The following is a 26,643-nucleotide window of genomic DNA, read 5'->3' on the forward strand; positions in this document are numbered from 1 at the left end:
TCCTGAGGAGATCTCATTTTCTGGGTTTCTGACACTGTAGGGCTGAGGTAAGACTGAATGGTGACTTCAGCTGGGAAATGCTATTTGTGAAGTCTCCTCTCCTGATAACAGGTGATCCCTCCCCTTTTCTGCTAAGTGAGTAAACTGAAGTTCAGAGAAGTGACGTAGCCAATGACTGTCAGATTGTGACCAAACCTCTGTCTGCCTGACAATTCGCTGGATCTTGAGTACCAACTGCAAATATTTGGTGAAGAAAGATGCCTGTGCCGGAATAAGATGTGTGTTTCCATTTCATATTTCCTCTTAAGGCCGAGCCTGTTCCTGAACTGGGGAGAATATTGCAAAAGAAGTGGGCTTTAAACACCAAAAATGACACTCCTTCCAAGAAGTGAAACAACTTGATCATATCAAGAAGAACAAAGATCCACTCTCAAAACACTCAAATATATTGAAATTGCAAAGTGAACTTGGCTGAGAGAAAAGTTGATGGTAGCAAAAGCAGCTACAAGAAATACGAGACTCAAATGTTCACGGGTCATGCCATCGGCAGCCAGAAATAAGAGATGATGCTGGAAAATAATTTTAAAAAACCTTTCTGTAAAAAAATAAATAAAAACAGCTGCATACAATTAAGGAATATAATTTTATTGAAAAACACAAATGACACGGACTTCCCTGGCAGTCCAGTGGTTAAGACTACATGCTTCCTCTACAGGGGCCGCAGATTCGATCCCTGGTCCGGGAACTAAGATCCGGCATGCCACGCGGTACAGCCAAAAATAAAACATCAAAAGGAAATGATTTTCTAAGAAGTCCAAATGCTCTGAATGTGAAGAATTTTCTACTCTACTGAAAAAAAAGTTTTTTGCCTTAAAGTATGCAAAGAGATGTGAGGCTAGAATTCATCTCAGAAATAGATTAAGTGGACACCAAAGAATATTTAAGCTTCAGAAGGAAAAGAGGGGTTATCAATGAACTGTAGCTAAGATCACAGGCTCCTTAACTGCAAAGAGAAAAAAAAAATCTGTGATAAGCTATAGTACAAACCAGAATTCATTTTAAAGGTAAAACTTCAGAAGCTCCAGGGCCAAAGATGCAACCTCATTTCCCCTTTTCTCAGCCACTATGTGTCAGTGACTCTGATTTCACTGACACAAAATAATCACCTCCTGTTAGCAAAACCTAAGGGAGTGATTCTCAATCCTTAGGGAGCAAAAGAATCCATTAAGGGGTCGTTAAAATGTAGACTTTTGGCCCCCACTCCCAGAAAGTGCTGACCAGGTGAGTCTAGGTTGGGCTTAGGAACCCGCGTTGTAACAAGCAGTCACGTGATGATGGTAGAGATCATCAGAGGTCCATACGCCGAACTATTCTCTAAGGCTATGGTGCCCAAACTTTTGGCGGAGACCCATTAATAAGTCTTGAAATCAGCTTAATGGGACAGCATTTGAAAACAAAGAAAGATGTTAAAATAAACAAATAAATAAAAGAAAACAAACAAAACAGAAAATGTTAGCATACAGTGTGCAATTTTTGGATTCATTTACATATATGAACGTGGGTGTATGTGTGTCCTGAATTGTGAGGCAAAATGTATTTTGGACTGTGTCTTAGCCAAGCAAGTTTGAGAGGCAATGGTCTCTGGAGACACGAGTATCACTTCCCTGGGACTCCCTCACTGTCTACCTGCCATGCCCCCATCTAAGTACCGAACCGTCACTCCAGCGCCAACTTCCTCCTCCAACCACAAAGGCCCAAAAGGGAAGTGAGGCTGTGGTGCTTTGTTCTCAAGCGTCAGGAAGGATAACTAGCTTTTCAGGTTCAGGAATGCACGGGGTCGACCTGATGGAAGACCTGCTGGGACACGGCAGAGCCTCAGACGCAATAGATAGTGTGAAATAAACGAAAACCATGTAGCCTGTCACCTGAGCTCTGCATTTTCAGAAGGTCTGAAGGAAGAAAAGGTATTGGTGAGGAGGACTGGGTGGAAAAGGAGGGGCAGATAATGGAGAGGAAGTTCCAACTCAAGAAACTGGAAGATTAAGGCCACGCTCTCTTCTTTCTGTATCAGGAGATGGAGTGGTTTTTGCTTTTTGTTTGTGTTCCCCAGGAAGGGGGGTGGATACCGGCCCATTCATTCCTATCCTCTTGAGGCAGCTTCTAGTGCTAGTAAGAGTTTGTAGGTACTGGCTTGGATACGGACAGATCCACAACTTGTCCTCATGGCCAGCTTTCACCAAGTGGCACACAGCCACGAGAAAGAAGGCAACTAAATAACACCAAGTGTGTTCAGAATGGTGTGCTATTAACCCTACCCAGCCCTTCCACTCTGGTCTTTGCAGCCCCTTGGGAATTCCTCCACTAGGTCTATGCAGAAAAGTCCACCCAAGGGGCTCAGGGAACTGAAAACCAGCCTTCATTCCACTTGCCAAGCTGTGCAGTCTTAACTTGGGGTTATTTTTAACTTGAGGAAATGATGTTTTTCTATTTCCCTGGTCCCCTCTCCACACCCCCCCCCAAAAGAGTACCTTTTCCTCACTTCTGTGAAGGTTTAGTACAGGCTAATAGCACCCCAAGGGGAAGATAACTCAATTGCATCAACAAGGCACTGTGCCTTTTCATGGTGTCAGGTAATCCTCCAGTGTTCAAGGGATGCCCATATTCAAGACACAAGCGCAATTACCAGTCTCTGCTCTGAGTAAAGTGACTCTTCTAATGACTATTTCTCCTCTCAAGCATTTCAAAATTGGAGAATGTGTTTAACAACAAACATGTGGACGGCCTATCAGGGTAATTGAATTCACTTAAAAAAGAAAGGATACCCGAGATGTGAGCATAAAACACCCCCAGAATTCCATATTGTCAGGCGGCAGGCTCCTCCGTTACATTTTCACTTAACAAGATCATTTTGGGTGTCTTACAATGCCCAGGACACCACCTACTTCTGAGCATCTTATTTTGTTTGGTATCAATCTGGAAGAAGAGTGAAGCCACATGGGAAATGCACTTACTGCTACCATTGAGGGGAAATGACTGAAGTGAAGGAAGAAAGAAGTAACCCATTTATTAGGTCAAGTGGGTCCAGCGGAGTCTGTGATCTATGGCCTCTCAATTCACACCCCCCGACACAAATTTTCCAACCAGTCCATCCTCTGCCACTCATTGTGCTGTGAAATGCATGACGCCTTTTTTTTTTTAAAAAAAAAACAAGATCTATTTTCAGCACATTTTTTAAAACCTCAGCTATAACAACTTGCACAGCCAATTGACTGTCGTTATCTTTGCTAACTGCTTTCAGTACAGGAGGGATGGGGAGACAAGCCTTTTGTATTGCTGGGCTATCAGGAATCTCCCTTTGAGGAGACTGCTTCACTCCAGAAGGAAAAATGGCTCTATTTTATACTTGCTATTTCCCTATCCTGCAGCTGGAGGTAATAAATATCTGCTAAGAAGCACTGTTGTGGGAGGCTAAAAATAGAAAGAATATAGCACACAGTAGGCACTCACTGGTATCCTTTTCCTTTGGTGCTGAAGGAAGGTGGGTTACCCAGCATGCTCCCCTCTGCCTGGGCAGTAGACTTTTAGAGAAGAGGGGAAGGCAGGGTTCCTAAATAACCGAGGGAATCAGGAAGGGCCAGCCCTTTTCTTGGTACAGCAGAATTAGCAGTGACTATGCAGCTTCTGCAATTTAATCACCAATGGAGTCCTTACAGCCTCCTAATGGTGTTTGTCGATTAGCAGATTAGGATATGTGACAGGTGGTGAGGGCTGGTGTTTACCAGACAGACATCAACTCACAGTAACTGGATAAACTAACTTGTGATATGGGGCTAGAGCCGGGTCCCCACCCTAAAGTGTCAGAAACTTCTTTGCTTTTCTGTAAAGTCTGTAATGCCTCTTAATGCACAAGGCTTTCGTTGGCAGATCTGCACTCCCTCAGTATACTGCTATCTGTGACATCCTTTTGTACATTTTTTTTTTTTTTTCGGTACGTGGGCCTCTCACTGTTGTGGCCTCTCCCGTTGCGGAGCACAGGCTCCGGACGCGCAGGCTCAGCGGCCATGGCTCACGGGCCCAGCCGCTCCGCGGCATGTGGGATCTTCCCGGACCGGGGCACGAACCCGTGTCCCCTGCATCGGCAGGCGGACTCTCAACCACTGCGCCACCAGGGAAGCCCTTGTACATGTTTCTTTCTGTGCTTTGGAATGCCTTCCCACCCTCCACCTTCCTGCGGAGTCAACACCTGCATCTAGGAAGGCTTTATCTTCCTCTGTAGTGGGTTCAGGTTCCTCCCCAACCCTGCCCGCCAGCCCCTACCTCGTGCCGTCCCTCAGGGCAGCCTAGTCTAGCGTCTATTGTACTTATCCCACCATCTTCCCACTGTTTCCTGGACTGTCTCCCCATTAGACCATGTGCTCCCTGGGGATTTATAATACATTCTTTAAGTAAATGAATGCACAGTCTATGCATTGAATGAACGAATGAATGAGTGATGAAAGAATGAACCCAGGATTGGAACACAGAATTCAGAACCCAACTTCCTATACAATCCTTTCTTTCACTATATCCGTTGTCAGCTGCAAAACGGCTACTTTTAATAGTTAGGGAGACTGAAGTCGTTAGAGGAAAAAGGGAGTAGTTGGCCTTTACCTCCTCTCAACCTGACATTTATATGCTCTTCTGGGTAAGACCGATAACTTATCTCTAGTTAACAGATTATTAACTACAGAGAGGGTCTTGGCTCTCAAGAAAACTAGGGTGAGATTGTTACCAACTATACATCCTTATGTATTAGCAACAAAACAACAAAAAGCATTAGAGTTCTACAAAAGAAAACCAGAGAAAGCTCCCTCCCACTGCTTTCCTTGGCCTGGGCTCCACAGACGCTGTCACCTACACATGCCTTGTTCAAACTCTGCCAGCAACTCAGATTCAGCTGTTTGCAATCATAGGTTTTCTTCCATGAAGCAAAGTGAGGCAACTATCATAACAGAGATGGAATATAACCAGGGCTTACCCTGTCCTGACCCAAGACATCTAAATGACATCTCAAAGAGAACTTCATGTCCCCTGAATAATATAACTGTCTACTGAGAAGTCTGTAACTGATGATTAAGCCTTCCAGCGTCACCCCTGAAACCCCTTTTCAGTGAAGCTGGGAGCGTACGACATTTAGAAAATCCTTCCCCCTTCCAATGAAGTCGGAATAACAGACCAACTCATTCAACCTCCACGTGACACTAGAACCTCAAACTTCTGTGAGAAGATTTTGGCCATAAATACATTTATGATAAATTCACTGCTTGAAAGCCAGTGTTCCCCGTTTTATGAGATCACCTCTCAGAGCTCACGTTTTGAGAACAATCGGTCTCTGATGACCTGCCTTCAAGCTCTAGCTTCTCTCCCTGGCTGAGCCCACAGTAGAATGTCATGATCATGCTTGCCTCGGGGTGGCCACGCTGAACAGAATGTGACCCTAAGGGAAGGAAAGAGAGTCTCCTGACCTTGTGCAGCTCCACAGGAGTTGGGGACATGATCTCCTTCATTTCCTGCTTCATCTTTCTCAGGGTGACAGACTTCCTGCCCACATCCGAGGGCAGAGTGTTGCTCCGAGTGGTCTGGCTATAGTGTGGCCGCGAACTGCTCCGTTCCTGGAAGCTGGCCTGTCGCCCCAGCTGACTGCGAGGTGTAGGGGCCTCGTGATTCAAACTCATCGTGCTCCCCGACATGATTGTTGCCTGTGGCATTGACAATTTTCAGAAACAATTAAGCCACGGACTAAGAAAAGCGTTTGGTTGCTCAACATGAAGCACATTTCTCCTTCTGCCCAGTCAAAATACGGTCTCTTCAGGGCATAACCAAAGGCTGGAGAATGGACTAATGCACCATGAAAGTCTGGGAATATGCTTCACACGTGACATTTATAATGCACAACTCAAATCCAATTTAAGTACTTAAGCCATTGAGTTTATTTAATCAAATACCACCCCTGGCAGTTTGGAGGCAAACTGAAAAGCTCTAACATCTGCTTACTGCAAACTACATTTTAAGCATTAACTTTCCACTGAGTGGGATCTAAAGATGGGATTCATGAGGCAACCTTCAGTATATCTTACAGAAATGAACTAAGAACTCCTCAGTGGGGACCAGGCTGACCCCATTTGCAATGGTGCCTCTAGCCCCACCTGGAGGTAACAATGGGCTGAAATGAGGCTACTGATACAAAGGCGAGGGCTTCTACCGAACGCTGGCTGCCTAGCTCTGGCATATTGCCTTTCCTTTGGCCACGTGGCCGGCCGGAGAAGTTTGTAGATCAGCTAGGTCTCCACATCATTTGGCGTAGGTCAGTGTTTCTTAGAAATGACCTTTGTGTAAGGTCCTCAGAGAGGTTAAGGAATAATCATTTATCACGCTACCGTATTCAACCCTTTGCTCAAAAGTGATGAGACCTGGGTTGGATTTTACCAGTGAATTGAGAAGTTTGTTCACTTTCAAATCTGTTCCCTGCATAATACACAAGGAATGCTAAGATTAGATCTCAAAAATGACTGAGTCTCAGAAGTGGAACAAAAAGAGCATTTGAAACCAATATCATGCTGGGAATGTTCATTTCTCATGGTTAGAGGATGCTAAAATTTGAAAATATGCCTGTAGCCAGCTGTGTTCCTCCGTATGATGGTTATATAAGGGTGTACCAGCATCAGTGAATCTGCATGAAATCATGGATACAGAAAACAAATTCCACGTGCCACGCTACAACATGATCTAGTGGTGTTGATACCGATGCTAAAAGTAACAGAAGTGTAATTTGTTGAGTCCTTTGAATGTATTCACGCATTTAAGCCTCACAACAACTTTATGAGGTAAGTGCTGTTATTCCTCCTAATTTACATGTGAGGAAACTGAGGCACAAAAAGGCTGACCTACCCAAGGTCCCATAGGTAGTAGATGAGCCAAGTGCACCATCTAAAATTACTGATCAGGAGGGAATACTGCAAAGTGAGTAGAGTTTTCACTTGTTATCTTGCTAAGATTTATAATTCCAAGCTTCACCTGGTGTTCAGCTATACCCATGCCACTCACAAGATCTTTGAATGACAGCCAAGTATTAGCACACAGGTAGGTATATCTACAACTCTGTTGAAAAAGAAACAAGTGAACTTATCAATATCCTGGCTAGATCAGTTATCTTACTGATAATTTTTTTTTTTTTTTTGGTACGCGGGCCTCTCACTGTTGTGGCCTCTCCCGTTGCGGAGCACAGGCTCCGGACGCGCAGGCTCAGCGGCCATGGCTCACGGGCCCAGCCGCTCCGCGGCATGTGGGATCTTCCCGGACCGGGGCACGAACCTGCGTCCCCTGCATCGGCAGGCGGACTCTCAACCACTGCGCCACCAGGGAAGCCCCTTACTGATAATTTTTAAAAAAACAATTGTAAGAAAAACCTCATGGGTCATTGAGCATTTACAAATGCTAAGTACCACATTGTGTATGCAGCATACCATTAAATACTTATAATAACTCTATATGGTAAGGTATTATAATTATTATACCTCCTCATTTTACTCAAGGAAGGGGATGCCTGGATCAGTGAAGCAACTTGCCCAAGACTCTGGGATTACTACTTTAGCCATGTCTCCAAAACTCTTATTCTTGACTATGAGGCTATATTGGTTCTCAGTCAAGTATGAGGTTGAAACTTATAAAACTGACTTTTTTTAGTAAATGAAAAAAACCCCTTAACATTTATCCAGTGTGGATTATCCTTATAATGGTTTATTTCAGATAAATCCCCTTTAAATTGAAACCTTTCTATTACTAGCTTTGTTGGTAACATGGGACATCCTTTTATTTTATGGCATTTAACTCACACATATCATTTCCTTGTTTAATCTACTGTTACTGATAGCATCTGATGATTGTTTTCTTGCTGTGGTGACCATCCACCTATTGTTTTTACCTATTTAGACTAGCTATTTGCTTTGTGAACATTTATTTTTAATACTCATTTTTCATTAGACCAACAGGAAACACATTGGAAGTCAAATAATCACTACAGCTGGGAGACAACACTTCTGCTTTGACGAGCCTTAGCCACAACAGAAGTTACAATCTGATCTAGAAAGGGCTCTAATGGAAGCGATGACAGACTATCAAAAGGTCTTCAGGTCGAGTTTTCAGAGGATAGATTGTTTTGTTTAAAGTGAATGTAAATTGAATTAGTGATATTGCTGAAGGAATATTAAAATTAAAACACAAATACAAAAACTAAAATAAAAAGTAATTATTTAAAGTTTTCTAGGATTTGTTTCTGCTTCAAGAGTATGTATTGCCTGTTTTCATTTTGCACAATTCATAATTTATATTATACTTTTTCAAAATTATTAGTGAGATAACTGGTATACATACAACTTAGGAGGAATATATTTAAGAGTTCTCTATCTGACATTCAGTTAAACCTTCTTCCTATGTTATACTAAGCAAAAGATAGTTAAGGCAGCATTCAATACTCAAAAAAGTGGCAAAAATAATTTCTATCAAATATTTATTGTGTCATGTTCTATGTTAAGTGCCGTATAAACATTAGTCATTATAATCCCCATATTTTAAAGCAGAAATACCTGATAAGGAAATTAAGTAACTTGTCCAAAGTCTTAGTTTGAATTTTTCTCTTTTGTTAAAACTATATATTTTTCAGCGCTAAAGCTGAACCTAAATTATTGCTAGCAATGGGGAAAATGACTAGTATAATTTTCATTTTCATTTCAATTGTAATCATTTTTCATCTTAGCTAATCTTCTGCATTTGTTACAGTGATAGTATGCTTTAACTTTTAATGCTGGATATACATTTCTTATGCAGGAACCTAGCTCCAGTAATATCTTTTGCATAGTAGCTTTTGCAATCAAGGGAGCAGAGTTCATCCAAACTGATACATGAATTCCCTTTGTGCTAAGAGTGTGAATGAGATTCTAATTTATGGATTTGTCAATCATTCTTCCCAGTTGAAAACTTTAATTTCTATTTGGCTTATTAATTCAACCCATTTTTTTTCCTGGATGTATAATTTCGAGGGCCACACCTGCCAGAAACGATGTTACAGAAAACCTATTGGCTCCTGTGAGATGACTTCTATGCTGACGTATGTTGTTTCCATTGGATAACTCAATGTCTGAGTGAAAACGCAACTTCATTGTACTACTTTTTACATCATCTTCATTTTACCTAATGTAGAAGCTATTAGAAGAATAGCTGCTTCTTCAAAAGAGAAGTATTTCAAAATGCAAAGTGAAAAAGGTATATGAGCCAAAACACGCTTTGAAAAGCAGGAATATGTTCAAAAATTGTGAACTGAGATCTTTACTCAGTTTGGGAGAATGCTGACCCTTCTCTATATGGGAAGTGGTAAAAGTTTAAATAAGCCACCTGATACTTAAGCACTCTACTTTTTTTGAAAGTTTCACAGAAGGGAACCAATTGCTAACATCTTAATGTATTTAAATTTTACAGGATTATCCATCTCCAGGTCCTTTAACTTGTGCTCTGAAGCTGCAGTTCATGCCAGGTAATAATCATGATGTTTACAAATTCAAACTAGTATTTTTCATTATAATTCTCTTTGCAGATTCACAGACATTAGAATCACAGAAAATATCCACACATGCATTTGAGAAGCAAAATAATATAAAGATGAGTCATCATTTTAGAATTGCAAGAGTTCCACCCCATTAGGCCATTCACATTCCTCATGGTGACTTGGGGACCTCATATGACATCAAAATAAAAATGCAACTTCTGCCACTTTATTTTTTACAGCTCCGAAAATTTAAAAGAACATAAAAGGAAACAGTCCAGGACTTCCCAGACCAAAGTGTGAATACCGTCAGCAAATTTATGCCTTTGATTAAAGAACTCCCCAGGAGTTCAGCTATTATACTCCGTCTCTCTGCAACTCCTTGAATTCACACTAAATTAACAAAGAATCAGGATTTGCAATTAACAGCAATGTAGTCTGTAATATGTTGGCTGGCTGCTTCTCAAACAGACTGGCTTTTTTCACCAGAGGCACTGTCATCTACGTTAAGGGCAAAATGAAGTAAAGTAAAATTTCCTCTTATGTTCCTCTTCACGATCAAATTAATGTCTCTACCAGGTACAAATGAAAACATGCCAAAGAAACCTTTCTAAAGCAAATAAGAGAATGAGAGATGCCACTGCTGGGAGACTCAGCTCGCCCCAAACGATCCAGTGGCAAACAGGTACAGTCAGGGTTAGCAGGGAGCAAATGGCAGAAGCCACAGGTCAGTAAGCTCGGCGGGGTGGGGGGGAGGGGTGGAAATGGGGAAAGAAATACTTTTAACTGCATTGGATAAAATCAAATCACTGTCCAGACGGCAAGGGGGCAGGGAAGGCAGCTTCACAAGCAAAAATATAAACATAAAGGGTAGCTACCAAGAGATTCATGTTTCTCAAAGACACACGCCTGTCAGCTTTCTCCTGTGGAAAGGGTTAAAGCTTTTAAATGAACTGGTGTGATCAATGCCAACTCAAAAGGACCAAGAAAACAATGAATGTAGAAACAATAAAAGTAGCAGGACCGAGGCTACCTCGAGTTCTCTGAGAATTCCTGATTGTCCACAGGTTTCCAAATCCTCTAGCGCTTGGGACCAGAAGTTCTCCTCTTGTTCAGCCTCTGCACTGTCCGGAGCCCCTGTAAAACTGTTGTGAAAAACAGTCTGGGTTAAGAACTTGCTGGACATTTTTTTTTTTGGTCTCCAGAATCTCTCTCTCCTTCATCTCACACACAAAATAGAGATTCGTTTTGGGTCTGGCTTTCTTCCCACTGTGGCCTCCAAGTCAAGCCAGCTCCAGTAGAAGGACGCTTTAGGAAACTCAAAGTGTCTCAAAGACCAGAAGGACCATGGTCTTACTAATTGAATTTCACAGTATTCATGGCTGCGTCAACATGGCACCCGTGGGAATATCTGTCAGCTGCTCTGTCCACAGGGAAAGGGAAATCAAACTTTTCTCTAAGAGAGAAAAATACGTTTTCCCCACTCATTACAAACATCAGTATAGAGCCGTTAAGTGCTATCGCTTTTTATGGATTTCCTTAAAATATTTTGGTAAGGGAGCAAACTGCTAAAATAGACCTCTCAGTTGAAAATAGGGAACCCTCAGTTAAAAAAAATTTTTTTTTCTAATGTAAGTTAATGTGAAACTACCTTCTAAACAAAAGGAGAGGGAACTAGTCATAGTGAGGACACGGTTTACAGAAGTAGAATTTCCTCATGTGCTACTGCTGTTTTCATTCAGGGAAACTTAGCTCTTGCCCTGTTGTGTGGTGGAGCCCTGCCTCCCACTGGGCAGGCCCAAGTCTTCGAATCTGGACATGGGGCCAGCATGGATGGCGACAGTGGCTTCACACAATGCTTCCTATGCTAGCAGTAGGTGCCACTGGAAGTAGAGAAGTTCACATCTGGCCCAAATGACCCAGAAGCAGTTGGGACAGGGCAGCAGTTGGTGAAAACCTTACCCACTGACTGTGGACTGGTCCCAGTCTTCGTTACTCAGCCCCACATCTGGGTAAGTCTGGCTTCGAGGCTTAGTGACTGGGGACAAACTGCCTCTCTGTTTGGGACTCCTCCAGTCATAGGTGTTGAAGTTGTAGCCTGAGGCCTGAAAGCCAGTGCCTGAAACAAAAACAAGGCATCATATTCTATGTTAGTAACTTGTCTTTTTCTGTAGCTTCCCTTAGTTTGTTCAAGGGGGCTGACTTTAACAGAATTTGGGATCATGGAGGCCATCAAGACAATACTTTAATCTTACATTAAAGACACATTCACACCTATTATCCCAAATGAGTCTAACAACAACCCTGAGGTAAGACCCTTGGACCCAAGCAGGAGGATCCACAGTGCTGGACGGGTGCTTTCTCTGGCTCCTGCCCTCCTCTGTCCGGGTGAGAAATCTGCTGGGGCCTGTGGGCGGTGGTGGTGGAGTATGCCCAGACCTGTATCTAACCCTTTCTAGCGCAAGATCCAGAAGGCGAGAACCCTGACTTTCCTGCCCAGACACCCTGCGTCCACTTCCAGGTGGAAGTCTGTCCTTCTGAGAGTGGAATTTGCCACCAGATGTGGATTCCCGGCCCAAGGAGTGGCCAAGGGGCGCTGGTTGCAGGGGTGTGGCCTAACCGTGGCTAAACCGGCTGGCGCCCACCAATGTTAGGGATGAGCCCGAGGATTATTTCATCCACCAAGAAATGACATTGCTAGCGAGTAGGGGGGTCAAATAACTACAACACCAGCAATAACGGCAAACACAAGGTGGGCATTTACTATGCAACCAGAACTTCATTAAGTGCTTTATTTATTTATTTTTGCGGTACGCGGGCCTCTCACTGCTGTGGCCTCTCCCGTTGCGGAGCACAGGCTCCGGATGCGCAGGCTCAGCGGCCATGGCTCACGGGCCCAGCCGCTCCGCGGCACGTGAGATCTTCCCGGACCGGGGCACGAACCCACGTCCCCTGCATCGGCAGGCGGACTCTCAACCACTGTGCCACCAGGGAAGCCCAAGTGCTTTATTTGTAACACCTTATTTATTCTTCATAATTATCTTTGAAGGTAGATACTGTTATTATTTGCATTCAAGGACCTAGGGGTACTTGCACACTTTCCTGGGGGTTCCAGTCCTAACTTTAGGAGAATAAGTTTTCAGATCCTCAAATTCCACAGGCAGGTCTTCCCCAAACCGGCCTCGCTGAGAAAGTTCCGGGAGGATCTGAGATGTGTCAAGTCTCCCTTCTTACTTCCCCATTCACAATTGTTTTCCTGCCCCTTTACAAATGAAAGACATACTTCTCATCCATATCAAACCTTTGAATGAGCTTGGCCCCGGGATATAAAAACTCCTAGGCATCAAATCAAGGGATAATTCGGGAAAGCCTCATTCCTGAGGGCAGGTCTTGGAGCCTTATTTCAATCAGGCACAGATCTAGCGCAAGGCTTTTACCCCCTCTCATCCACCCATCTCCCTGCATCTCAGCATCAGAATTCAGAAGGACAGCTGTCGGGGTGAGGAGGCGGGCACATTATGATGTTTATTTGAGCTGCAAAACAAAGACTGACTTCCTTTCCGACAGGGAATTAAGTCTGATTGGCTTGATGGGTGACAGTGAGGAATGGCTTTGACGATGAGGTTGTATGATGGACAATTTTCCACACATTTGAGCTAAGTCTGGGGCTCCGTATTTTGACAAACATATATTTAAGCATATTTACTGCAAACTGGAAATGACAGTTTTTGCAAGTATTATAATTTGAGGAGAAAAATGTTAGGATGACAACTTTAAGTGTGTTGTGGGGTCTCAGTCTTTCAAAATTCTTCATGAGGTGCCTTCAGCTGGGAGAGCAGGGGCTGACTGGTAGGTCTGACTTTATGGTTCGTGCCGTAACCACCACACACGGCTTCATCTACTGCTTCAGGCTGTGACCCGTTACGTGTGTGTTTACGTGTGTGCACAGGGTTGCAATATTACATGCATTTCTTACTATGCTTAAAACACATAATCTAGCAAACAGGCCTAGGGCTCCAATTTCACATACAATTCAATGACTCAACCACATAAGATGACTGTCTCCATGCCAACCCTTTGTTTGTCTTCCCCATTCACTTTCCCTCTACTCGTTTGGTCCTATAACGCCATCCTCACTATCAGTTAGAGCCCAGAGAAAGCAGGATGGCCAAGGGTAAGGTTCTCTGATCAAAAGGATTTAATGTCCAGAATGCAGGGGAAAGCACACAGCCGCATGATGGAAATACTCTACGAATCTCCTGTTTTAGGAAACCAAGGATAAGAAGTCCTTGGCACAGAGGAACTATTTACAGTTCAAAATCTCATTTTCTTTCTTGGGTAACTGCAGAGTGTGGCTAGACATTTGGGGAGAAGTCTTGTGTGATGAATGTGCAGTTTTCTGTCAGAAGTGTTGAATTAAGGGAACACGAGTCTCCTCTTGACGGTGGGGGGGAGGGGTCGGTGACTGGGCAACACTGCATTTCTCCTGGCTCCGTCTGACAGGCTATGCATCTTCTCCTTCTGAACCAAATAAACTAACCCCCAAATATTCACATGAAGTCTCTTAAAAAGAGTTAGGGGAAGCCCGCGCCTCACTTCCCTTACCCAGCTTTAAACTTGCTAAAAGCCAAATGCTAAATGGTTGTGTCCTCCGGGGGAGCATCCTTTTCTGACAGGCATTAACCCATAGGACCGTTCAGTTCCCAGGGGAAATTCCAACATGTTTTAAACTGAGCAGATTAACTTTCTGATTTTCCTTCCAACTGTTGTAAGTAGTTCCTGGTGACTTGGGCAAGAGTGTAAGAATGGCCTTGAGCAGATATGAAGCATCAGTACTAGGAAAATGTCCCCTCGCTGCCGAAAGGCGTGTCTATCTATACCAAGGATGCCTTGTCTTAATAAGCGTTATTAAATGATTATTGCATTACAACAAAGCAGGGCACGAGAAGGGGATACAATTCAAATATTTTTGCGTTAGGCATGAACTTAGAAGACCTGGGTCTGGTCCATGCTACGCTAGCACAGGGACTGAAGTAAGAGACCTAGGTTCAAATCCCAGGTTTGCCACTTCCTTGCTCTGCAGTCTTGGCCAATTCACCTCCGTGTAAAATAGGGATAATGACACATGCTTCACCAGGTTGATGTGAGAATTAAGGAGAATAATACACACAAACACTCATGAACATGCCTGGAACACAATGAGGTGTTAATGAAAGCCTCATTTAATGTTCATTACTTTTATTATTTACTAAGTTACTCAACTTGTCAAGATCTCAGTCTCCTTATTATAAAACAGGGAAAGTAGGAAATCAGCATTGCTAATTCAGGAGATGTTCCAGCACCTCTAAGACTTGTCAGGTACTGCTGGAGGAGCTGAAATGTAAAGATAATAAAACTAGGTTCCTGTCCTCCCAAACTGCACAGTTTAGTATAGGTTTTGGAGAAAGAGAAGGAGAAACAGGCATAGATAGAAAATGAGAATTCTAATAGCATGTGAGAAGTGTTATCCTTTCAGTCTGTACACACTGAGAGAAAAGAAGAGAGATCTGTCTGGGGGTCAGAATACAGGTCATGAAAGGTGTCAACGGAAAAGCAACATACAAGCTGGGACTTAGAGGATAAGCTGGCATTTACTAGTGGAAGTACCGCGGAAGCAGTGCAGGCCTAGCAAGAGGGGCTGGAAAGGTGCACTCGTGATAAGCGCCGCTCCCTGGCCTCATGTTCCGTCAGTGGGTTCCTGCTTCACTCTCATGGAGGGAGCAGTAGTCCAGGGATTTTCTGGTCCCTCTTACCATCTGTACTTAATCCTCCCCAGAGGAAGAGCAGCGATTTACCCAATGGTCCAGTTCTGGAAAAGAGCACTGGGAATGTACCCTTGGGCCCTTCTTGGCTCTCTCCTGACCCATTCTCTCCCACTGCTGCTGCACCACGAGGCAAGCAAACCTGGGTCCCACTCCTGGGGCTCACTGAACTCAAAGGAGGCAGGAGGCCAAGACTGCACAGTTAGCTGACTGTGGCAGACTACTAATTGCCTATCATAACATCCATTCTTATCTTCAACTTTTTACTAGAATACCAGTTTTGAGGGTGGACATATTACTGCTCAGGATAAGACTATATTTCCTAGCCTCCCTTGAAGTTGTGTTAATTTAATTATGTAGAAAGTTCTGGCCAATGACATGTAAACAAAACTTCCGGAAAGTCTCCTTACAACTCTCTTTCCTGCTGCCCGGAATGTAGATGAAATGGCTGGAGCCCCAATAACTATCTTGGACGATGTGATAAACCCAAGGATGGAAGGCAAGTGCTAAGCATAAGAGAGAAGAAACACTTAAGAGCATGGGTCCTTGATGACACTGTTGAATTATATACTAGTTCTGAAATGCCCGCTCCTTTTTGAGTTAAGTCACTGCAATATTAGGGTTTTTAGTTCTATTCAGCTAAGTCAAATCCAACTGATACGCTGGGGTTAGAGTTTTCTTTGTAGATCTGACTTTCCCCTTACTTAAGTCCCAACATCAGACCTGGGTTGGGGTAGGGAAATAACAATCCTGACTCTGGGTGTATGTTCAATCCAGATATTCTGACAACCCCCCGACTCTGTCAAAAAAAAAATTAAGATGTTGATATTTTCATCCATTGCTGACTCCAATTTCTATTTCCCAACAGATTTAGAATTGATAAAGGCAGGGACTGATTAACGTCAAAACACCTAGCGCTATCAAGGTACCAAAGACCAAAGCTTGCTTAGAGAAGAGTGAGAAGCTCAGGATGAGGAGTAAAAGGTACTGTGGGGAAGTGTCGGGAGATGAGATCGATAAAGCAGTTGGGGACTGGGGCTTCCCTGGTGGCGCAGTGGTTGAGAGTCCGCCTGCCGATGCAGGGGACGCGGGTTCGTGCCCCGGTCCGGGAAGATCCCACATGCCGCGGAGCGGCTGGGCCCGTGAGCCATGGTCGCTGAGCCATGGTCGCTGAGCCTGCGCGTCCGGAGCCTGTGCTCCGCAACGGGAGAGGCCACAACAGTGAGAGGCCCGCATACCGCAAAAAAAAAAAAAAAAAAAAAAAAGAAGTTGGGGACTGGATTACAAAGAACTCTGTGTTTTAAACTAAGGACCTTTGGCTTCATCCAACAGCAAGAGAGAACCATCAAAAGAGTTTTTTTTTTTTTTTTTAAGGGAGTGGCATTGTTTGATTTAGGTTTTCTAAAGGTCATTGATAGTAACGTGGAATGGTAAGATGCTCAAAGTAAGATGAATGAGGAAGTAAATATTTCAGACCTGATGAAGGATTTGTAAAAAGGCAATGGCAATGAATGGAGAGACATGAAATGTGAAGCTAGTAGAAAGTAGGAGGATGCCTGGGTCGTGATAACACAGTGGGGCTACCTGCCCCCTCAGGCTCTTCCCTACAGCGGGAGAAAAATAAGCCTCTATCTTGTTTAAACACCATCCTCTGTATTTTCTTTTATAGTAGGTGAATCCAATCCCTAACTGATGCAGGTGGATGATGACAGCGCAATTTAAAATAGGGAATATCTGAGGGAAATTAGGTTTGGGTAAAGGCAAGTTGGTTGCCACAATTGAGAAGATGTTGCCAGGCCCTGAGGAATATCCCTTTACACTAGGAGTCAAACTTAAAAGCCATGGAAAGAATAAAATAAATGAGGCAGCCCGGGTGCCAGAAATATAATTAGACTTTGTTTTTACTGAGTGATGATGTAAATAAGCACATAAAATTAACAGGTATGATACTGTAAACTAGATTTAAAATTCTAAATTGATTAAAACATTGAAAGATAGAAGTAATTAAAAAATGTCTTTCCTAAGTAGTTACTTTTCTTGTTTAGAACTGGAAACCTTTTCATGTTTCTTTTTTTCTCCCTCCTTTCCCTTTCTCCCTTTCTCCCTCCCTCCCTCCCTTCTTTCTTTCTTTCACATCTCAGTTTCAGTATCTGGTCTTATATTTTGTATAATAATGTGAGGGATGTTACGGATTGACTTGTGTCACCCCCCCAACTCATAAGTTGATGCCCTAACCCCCAATGCGACTCTATTTGGAAATAGGGCTTTTAAAGAGGTAATTAAAGTTAAATGAGGTCATAAGGGTGGGGCTATGGTCCCATCAGATGGGTGTCCTTATAAGAAGAGGAAATGTGGATACACACAAAACACCAGGGATGCGGGTACACAGAAGAAAGGCCATGTGAGGACACAGTGAGAAGGTGGCCACCTGCAGACCAAGGAGAGAGGGGCTTCAGAAGAAATGAAATCTGCCAACACCTGATCAAGGACTTCTAGCCTCCCAAACAGTGAGAAAATCAATTTCTGTTGTTGAAGCCACTAGTCTGTGGTATTTTGTTACAGCAGCCCAAGAAAACTAACACAAGATATAAAATTCAGCCTAGATTCCTTTCACTGAGAGTAATGTTTAACTTTTATTCAGTTGCATGATGAAAAAATAGGTCTTCACAAATGTAGTTACTTCTGAAAGTTGATGGACACTTGGTATAATAATTTTTACTTTTAGGGTAACTACACCTCAGATATTTGTAAAATTCGGATGCTCAATATTGTTTTTAGTACCACAATATGGTGCAGATAAATATCTTCCATGTGTAGCTCTTAATTCACATTCACTATTAATTTAGAAAAGTGATGCTGGTTCTTATTCATAAAGTTTAAAATCAGAGAACGGTTTTGAAAATCAATCTTCAACTCTACAATTTTGGGATTATAGCTCCTGCCGTTACTTTTATTTTTGAAAGCCAATTTTAGCACAGGAGAGCGAGCCAGATAATTTCCTGCCAAATTTATTTCCTAAAGCCCCAATTTTGCTAAAAATGAGAAAATCAAATCATACATTTGTGTAACTATTTGTAATTGTTGTTGCCAAGAAATATTCAATGCATTTAGAGGAGACTGTGGTTTCAAAATGGCAGAGCAAAGATAGATCTGCTTTCTCTTAGAAATCACCTCAAAACAAAAAACAGAATGTAGAGTCCATCTTCAGCAAAACTAGAATATTGAACCATAATACACGGGAAAGTTACCAAATCCCGTGAAAGACAAACGGGGTGTGGTGCTAAGACGCCAAGAGGAGACACCTCTGACCAGAGATGATGGAGAAGGCCCAGTCCTCCAAAGCAGGGGCCACGGCATAGGCAAAACAATAATGCTTTGTTTGGAACACTAGAATGGATTGCATTGACTGGTGGCAGGAAGCGCCCTAGAGCCGGTTTGGCACCAGGGAAAAAAGCCAGAGAGGTGGGCTGAGAGGTACCTCCAGACATGCCACAGACTGCATGAAGCAATCTCCCAGTGAGCCAGGCTGGCAGAGAGGAATTCTACATTGGTGGCAGCCTGCAGTTGCTGCCCTCTGCTGGCTGAGGAAGAATGCAATCATCACAGGTGCCGTGAACTGGGGGTAAATTTTGCACCCTTCCAATTTAGGAAAAAGTCATCTCATTTAAACGTAAGCAGTAATTTAAAAGTAACTGGCATGAGACATATACCAAGTTAATATTTAAACAAAGGAGAGAAGGCACAGAAAAACAAAGCCATAACAGATGAAGGATACTCATGAGAAAAAGACTGCCATGGAGCAAATGATGAATATGACCAAATATATCACAACAAAATTAAAAAAATACACATCTCTATAAAACAAGAGATCAGAGATATGAGAGCTCAAGGAAAACTGGGCAAGGCAAAATCAAAGAAGGAGACAAAACATGAGCTTGTAGAGATCAGAAAAGAAATGGAAGAGAAAAATAACCCTCCCCCAATGGAGAAAGTCCTGCTGAGTCTCCTGCTCTGTGCTACTCTTTGTACGTACTATGTTGTGTTACCTAACTACGTTCAAGGAAAGCTGGACTCTGTACATGTTGGTGTCTTTTTGATCAATCACCATCACCTTTTATGAAAACTATAAGGAAGAATGGAAATAAATGAATTATGCATTCAAGTCATAAACAGAACAAAATCTAAGAAGAACAAAGTTAATCAAATTAAAAGCAAAAATTTATTTTAAAAAATCAGAATGGAATTAAATAAATGCAAGAGTCTGTTCTTTATAAAAAAAAAGGGCAAATACATTAAATATAGAACCATACTTGGGATATAATTATAGAAACCAAGAAAATTACAAGAATCAAATAAGCGATTATATAATTATATGCAAATATATTTGAAAACCTGGATGAAATGGAGTTGTTTTCTTTTTTCTGAGAGAATACCAATGATCATAATGACCTCAAAAAGGATCCGAAGGAAATAAAATCTGTATTGAAGAGATGGCTTTACTCCTATGTCACTGGATCATTATTCACGATAGCCAAGATATGGAAACAACCTAAGTGTCTGCCAACGGATGAATGTATGAAGTGTGGGATATATGTATATATACAAGGGAAATGCTTTAGCCATAAAAATGAAGGAAATCCTGTCATTTGCAACAACATGGATGAACCTGGAGGACATAATGCTAAAATAAGCCAGAGAGAAAAAGGCAAATGCTATGTGAGCTCACTTATCTGTGGAACCTAAAAATAAAGTCAGACTCATAGAAACAGAGAGTAGTATGTGGTTGCCAGGGGCTGGGGAGCAGGAGGTGAGAGATGTGGGTCTAAGGGTGCAAACTTTCATTTATAAGATGAATAAGTTCTGGGGATGTAATGCACAGCCTGGTGATGATAGTTACCAGTACTGTATTGTATACATGATGCTGAGAAAGGAGACATTAAGCCTTCTCACCAAACACACACACACATAAATGGTAACTATGCGAGGTGAGAGATGTGGTAATCAACTTGGTGGTAATCATTTCACAATATATATGTATACCAAATCTTATTACATTGTATACTTTAACTACACATAATTTTGTCAGTTACACCTCAATAAAGTAGAAAAAATAAACGCAAAAGAGAGAACTATCTAAAGAATACACACGACAGGATCAGACTGCCTGACTTAAGAGTCAAGAGTTACAGACGTCACAAGAGGCTCACCGTCCACGAGTGTGACAGTCCAGGTACCATCAATCTGTCAGTCTCCTCTTGTACTGATTGACCTTTGCAAACTCTAAGGAAAGCAATCATAGGGTTTTCTGAGAGTCTGAAGGAGGAATAAATAAGACAAGGCGGCCAAAAGCATAAGCTCTTGTTAAGGCAGAGAGGCATGAATAGTGTAAGAGTCAAGAGAATGGGGGGTGGAAGAAGCTGGCCCAGAAGCAGACTAGAAAAAGTGTGCATCAAGAGAACTGAGCGTCATCCCACTGTGAGACTTCTTGAAACACAGTCCTTCTTTCTCCACCAGCTTTGATTACTCCATCCTTTTTCCCTTTTCATTAACTAAGTAAAAATTCATTCTGTTGGTACTTGTTAATTGTCTGGCCCTTCAGCTGGGTAACCTCCTCCACAAGAATAAGGACCATACCTCTTTTGTCCAACATTGTATACCCATCATATATTGGCTTTTATTGTGCCAGTCATTACATATTTACTTAATGAATGAATGGGGCAAGCTTGACATTTTGGACTAGAAGCAGAGAACAATAAGGAACATGGCTGCAGAGACATGAATTCCTAGCCCAAGGAGGAAGATGAGCATGACGGAGGTACAACATCCTACTGGGAATGGAGCAACTATTATAGATTTAAAGGTAAAAGTCTTCTTGAGATATGGTAGAGAGAGTGTGCTGAGAGACTATGCAGACAAGGCGGAAAGATAATCTACATCTTACAACATGATACATCACAGGGGAAAAAAGGTACGGTTCTAGGCCTTCCTTTAAAAAGTCAACTTCATGGGCTTCCCTGGTGGCGCAGTGGGTAAGAATCCACCTGCCAATGCAGGGGACATGGGTTCGAGTGCTGGTCCGGGAAGATCCCACATGCCACCGAGCAACTAAGCCTGTGCGCCACAACTACTGAGCCTGCGCTCTAGAGCCCGCGAGCCACAACCACTGAAGCCCACACGCCTCTAGAGCCCGTGCTCCGCAACAAGAGAAGCCATCGCAATGAGAAGCCCGTGCACCGCAATGAAGAGTAGCCCCTGCTCGCTGCAACTACAGAAAGCCTGCATGCAGCAACGAAGACCCAACACAGCCAAAAATAAATAAATAAATTAAAAAAAAAAAAAAGTCAACTTCACAAGCACTATCTGGAGAGATCTGGTTTAACCCAGTATCACAAGTAAAGGGGAAAAAGACAGACTTTGAGATCTTAGTAAACAATAAGATCACAATGAGTGACTAGGACGTGCCCACCAAAATTCTTTTTTTTTTTTCCCCACCAAAATTCTTACGGTGAGGTAGGCTGCACTGATGGGTTCTACAATTTCCAATGATGAAGGTGGCAGGCTTGAGTGGCTCCGGGCTGCCATACTATAGTATGACTTTCCTTTCTGAGTGCTACCCTTGTATAGAGTTAAACTTGAACGTATTCAGAAGAGAGGCCCCCAGGATGACAAAAACACTCAAAGGTAAGTTATGTGAGGAACAGTGAAAGGAACTGGGGCTACTTTGCTTAGAGAAGGAAAGACTCAAGAGAGGCATGAGAGCTGTCTTTGAGCAGCTGAAGGGTTGTCAAGTGTCGAGGAGGCTTTACTTCGGAATGACCTTGAGGGTAGAACTAGAATAGGCAGAAGCTACAGGCTGACAGATCTCAGCTCAATACAAGGGAGAACTCTGAGCCGTCAGAACTAAGTACGGGGAGCGGGGAGAGCTGCCTTAGCAGTTAGGCAGCAACTTGTCACTCTGGGCGCTCTAGGCCATGCAGCACGACGGCGGGCAGCCAGGCTGGACAGGACATCAAGGGCTGCACTGGACGCCAGACTAGCTGACTTCAAATTCTCTCCCAATACCGAAATCCTGTGATTTCAGCTTCCGTGTTCCTTATGGGAATCACTTGAGATGAGTTATGTAAAAGTGCTTTGTAAACTCTAGTTTTACAAATACAAGGTATTATTACCAATTTTTCATCACCTTGGAGGATGTCAGTTCTATCCCAGTTGCCATTTTCTCTATATCTCTCTAATCTCTCTTCAAACTCATAATGATTTTTAATTTATAAATGCCAAATTTATCATACCAATAATTATGACTACTATTCCCTGTCTAGGATTTCAAATTTTCAAAATCCTTCATAAATAATAAATGTTTCTTCATCTTTTATAAACGAGGGATAGGCCTTATATTCAGTGTGCTAATCATGGGCCTGATCTTATTGCGTAAGAGGATAGAGTAGCTAAGTTCTCACATATCACTTAGGGGCAGAACTCATTATAATCAATAGCTCACCAAAATCTGTGTAACAAAAAAGTTCCCACATTAGTAAATAAACAATAAACAAACACATGAAGAAATAAACCTCAGTCTACGCTCATAGAATTTGACTTGGGTCCTTTATCCAGAGTGTCCTCTGGGAGTTTATCAGCTCCCTGGCAATAAAAATAGCTGTTATTTGGTGGCATAGCTAACTTGTCACAAGGTATTTAGACTTGAAAGAATTACTTGCCAGGTAAATTGAAAGTCCCAATCCTCTTTTGGGTGTTCAAAATATTTTCTCCACCTGTTTATTCATACAAAGGAATATTACTGAGCCATAAAAATAAATGAAGTACTGATACATGCTGCAACATGGATGAACTTAAAAATATTATGCTAAGTGAAAGAAGCCAGTCACAAAGGCCACATATTATACGATTCCACTTACATGAAATGTCCAGAATAGGCAAATCTATAGAGACAGAAAGTAGATTAGTGGCTACCTAGGGTTTGGGTGGAGAGGGTGGGTGTGTGCTAATGTGTACGGTGTTTCTTTTTGGGGTCACTAAATGTTCTATAATAGATTATGGTAATGGTTGCACAACTCTGTACATATACTAAGAAAACACTGAATTGTGCATTTAAAACAGTGAACTTTATGTTATGTAAATTATATCTCAAAAAAGCTGTTAAAATATATAGTGTCTTGAATAAGAATAAACCAGTAAAATCGAATTTTCTTTAAAAATTAAATAAAATTTTCTTGTTTTTTTAAAAAACAAAACAACAAAAAGAAAACTAAAATATTTTCTCCACCAAACTCCAATACCATCTCTAACAGGTAATGACTTGATAACTTTGAAATATCATTTCTTTTCATTTTTGTCCATCCTTCTTGGGATTTAACAGGAAGTGACACAGGCAGAGGCAGCTGAGAGAAAAAAACTAGAACCAGGAAGAGGGCAAACTGGATACAGACCCTCCTCAAAAGTGGTTACCTAAGTTATTACAAAGCAACCCTCCCGCCCGAACACATGTTCTCCAAACTGTTTATGTATTTTATTCTCTGACTTAAACCAACAGCAGAAAAGGGATTCGGAGGCTGGAATTTATACAGGGTGTTAGAGAGAAGGTAAGGGCTCAGATAAGGAGAAATAGAGAGAATTTTTGACACACTTCATCTTAACGATGCTAAGTATCGTTAAGAAGGAAACATTTTTAAAAGAAGCATTTAGTTTATACTCTGTCTTCAGTCTAATACTTTTTGTGTGTTTATATTGTGTTAGTGAGGTTTACCTTTTCATATAGGTTATACTTCGTCCCATGAAGATGATGTTTGTGAAGAAAGAACTACAATATACTTTAATATACTATGATTACAACTCTCTAATGATGCACATTGGGGGAAACCCCTACACGTTTCCATGAAAAGTCGGGAAGAGGCAGGAATAAATGGGGTCACAAATCTTTGGGCTCATCTCTTTGCACATCCCCTGTCCCTCATTCCATCTTTGTGGAAAGCTTGCTAAAAAAGTAAGACAATGGGGCCGGTCTTCAGTGACCCAATTTACTGTGTGGTTTGCCTCATATTAAACTGTGCTCGAAGAACAAGCTCTGGATCCAACACTTGGATGGCAGTAGGTCTAACGGGGGCCTGCTAGTGTTGGATAGATGTTCACAACTTATTAGCATTAAGGAGGAGGAGATGAAAGGCCAACATATTCACTGTGTTCACTACGGTTACATTGATGCAGACACAAGTCAAATGATACTCTTTTCACGGAGCAGAAGATGGATCTTTGAGAAACCTGAGTTTCACCAATGACAAATTTCCTGTACCCCACGGCTAGGACATACCTTGATTCCCGTAGCTGCCTTCTATTCCTGAACCATCCCACGAGTCCACGGCACTGTCCACGCTGGGCACAGTGGAGGGGTACGTATCGGTGAGTTTGCCTGGCTTCTGTGCTGGAGACGGGTCCTCCACATCTCCCAGGTCACTCAGGTGGCTGGCAATGGGGAACTTCTTGGGACTTGATGCTGACTGGGCTTTAAAGACAGAAAAGGAGCTTAAGTACTACAGAAAATTTAAATACAAAGATATGCCAACACTCCCCGGCTGTGTATTTCCCGAGAAACAAACACGTAGACATTTGCACATTCTTTAAGGGAAGGAAATGCACTGCAAATCCTTAATTGTGGCTTTCAACCCACTCACCATCTGTCTGCTTCTTAATTTTCAAGGTGACAGTCTCTCCTGCCATCTGTAACAAATGGATGGCTTCACTCAGAGGCTTCCCTTTCAAGCTGCTGCTATTGATGGCTAGGATTCGGTCTCCTATGTGGATCGCGCCAGTTCTGAAACACCAAATAATTATAGGAAAGGTAGAAATAATCCCTGAATGCTACTGAATAGAAATTCCCTGATATACTTTGTTTATTCATAATAATAAAGACTTGAGGGCTTCCCTGGTGGCGCAGTGGTTGAGAGTCTGCCTGCCAATGCAGGGGACACGGGTTCGTGCCCTGGTCCAGGAAGATCCCACATGCCGCAGAGCGGCTGGGCCCATGAGCCATGGCCGCTGAGCCTGTGTTCCGCAGCGGGAGAGGCCACAGCAGTGAGAGGCTCGCGTACCGCAAAAAAAAAAAAAAAAAAAAAAGAGTTGGCAAGGGTCTCTAGAAGTCACTCCTTGCCTTCTCCTGAGCAATGTTACAAGATAACTGCGTCTGTTGTGAATTACTTTTTAGTTTCAAATAAAATCAGAAAAAATGTTTTAATTACTATTTAAAATGGACTTGTGGGCTGTTTAAATTCCAGGAAAGCTGAGTCATTTGATAACCCTCTTAAAAATCCCAAGGAAACGAGCGAAGTGGGACAATCACTGTAGTGATGTTTAGCATGGAGCAGTCCTTTCTACAGACTTAGAAGTGTTGAACACAATCAGTCAGCATCCCAGCTTACCAGAATCAAGGTTTAGACACAAGACCCTGGTGTGGCAGGCCCCCCGCCACCCCCCAGTGGTGATTCCAAGAATTGAAAAAGGCTGAACTCAGGAATCAGTTTTTTTTTTTTTTTTTTTTTTTTTGCCGCACTGCGCGACTTGCAGGAGCTCAGTTCCCCGACCAGGGATCGAGCCTGTGTCCCCTGCAGTGGAAGCGTGGAGTCCTAACTACTGGACCGCCAGGGAAGTCCCAGGAATCAATTTGAATCCAACTCTGTCACCTACCAGCTGTGTGACCTGGGTACCTTATTTTCACCTCTCTAGGTGTCAGTTTCCTCATCACTAGAATGGGGATAGCCATCTCACAGGGAAGCTCTGAGGGCTAAATAGGAAAACACATGTAAAAGGGCTTAACATCCTGCTTGAAATGTGGAAAAAGAAAATTAATGTATTGAGCAATAGATAAACCTTTGATCTTTTCCCTTCTCGTCCCATTCTCACCCGATTCTGAACCAGCAGACTGGAATTTACGATTCTGATGTGCACCATATCTATCTTTGTTTGAAAGCACAGGATGGGGGAGGAGCAGACTCACAGCAGTCAAACTCAGGAAAGGTTTAAACACTCAGATCTCTCCACCTGGGTTGAAGGATGTAGAGTGGGAATCCCATATGCTAGCCTCTGGGGTGCTGGCTCACTTGAAATATCCTGAGTGAAGGAAGCCCAGCTCACAGCCTGCTTGTGACTGAGTGGTCCGACCCCAGGTTGCTTTGGGGTCGGTGGGCAGCGGTGCTGGGCAGCAGCAAGTGGGGCCACGGAGGTGAAACTGGGTCACACAGATTATGAGGGGCTGCCTAACAA

The 26,643-nt window shown here is 42.6% G+C and overlaps 1 protein-coding gene across 3 annotated transcripts in view; it reads right to left on the bottom strand.

Moving 5' to 3' along the window:
• GRIP1 (glutamate receptor interacting protein 1) overlaps window positions 1-26,643 on the bottom strand; it is a 437,679-nt gene that overhangs the window by 30,271 nt on the left and 380,765 nt on the right. For 2 of the 3 annotated variants that reach the window (XM_060023846.1, XM_060023845.1), the window contains 6 exons: window positions 25,059-25,198; window positions 24,698-24,889; window positions 11,537-11,693; window positions 10,608-10,719; window positions 10,453-10,497; window positions 5,505-5,738 (listed from right to left, as the gene is read on the bottom strand). In XM_060023846.1, the coding sequence (XP_059879829.1) occupies window positions 5,505-5,738; window positions 10,453-10,497; window positions 10,608-10,719; window positions 11,537-11,693; window positions 24,698-24,889; window positions 25,059-25,198 (880 nt within the window). The remainder of the gene's footprint in view (window positions 1-5,504; window positions 5,739-10,452; window positions 10,498-10,607; window positions 10,720-11,536; window positions 11,694-24,697; window positions 24,890-25,058; window positions 25,199-26,643) is intronic. The other variant, XM_060023847.1, reaches the window with a different exon arrangement.

The sequence above is a fragment of the Delphinus delphis genome, chromosome 11, assembly GCF_949987515.2.
Source record: "Delphinus delphis chromosome 11, mDelDel1.2, whole genome shotgun sequence".
NCBI classification, from domain to species: Eukaryota; Metazoa; Chordata; class Mammalia; order Artiodactyla; family Delphinidae; genus Delphinus; species Delphinus delphis.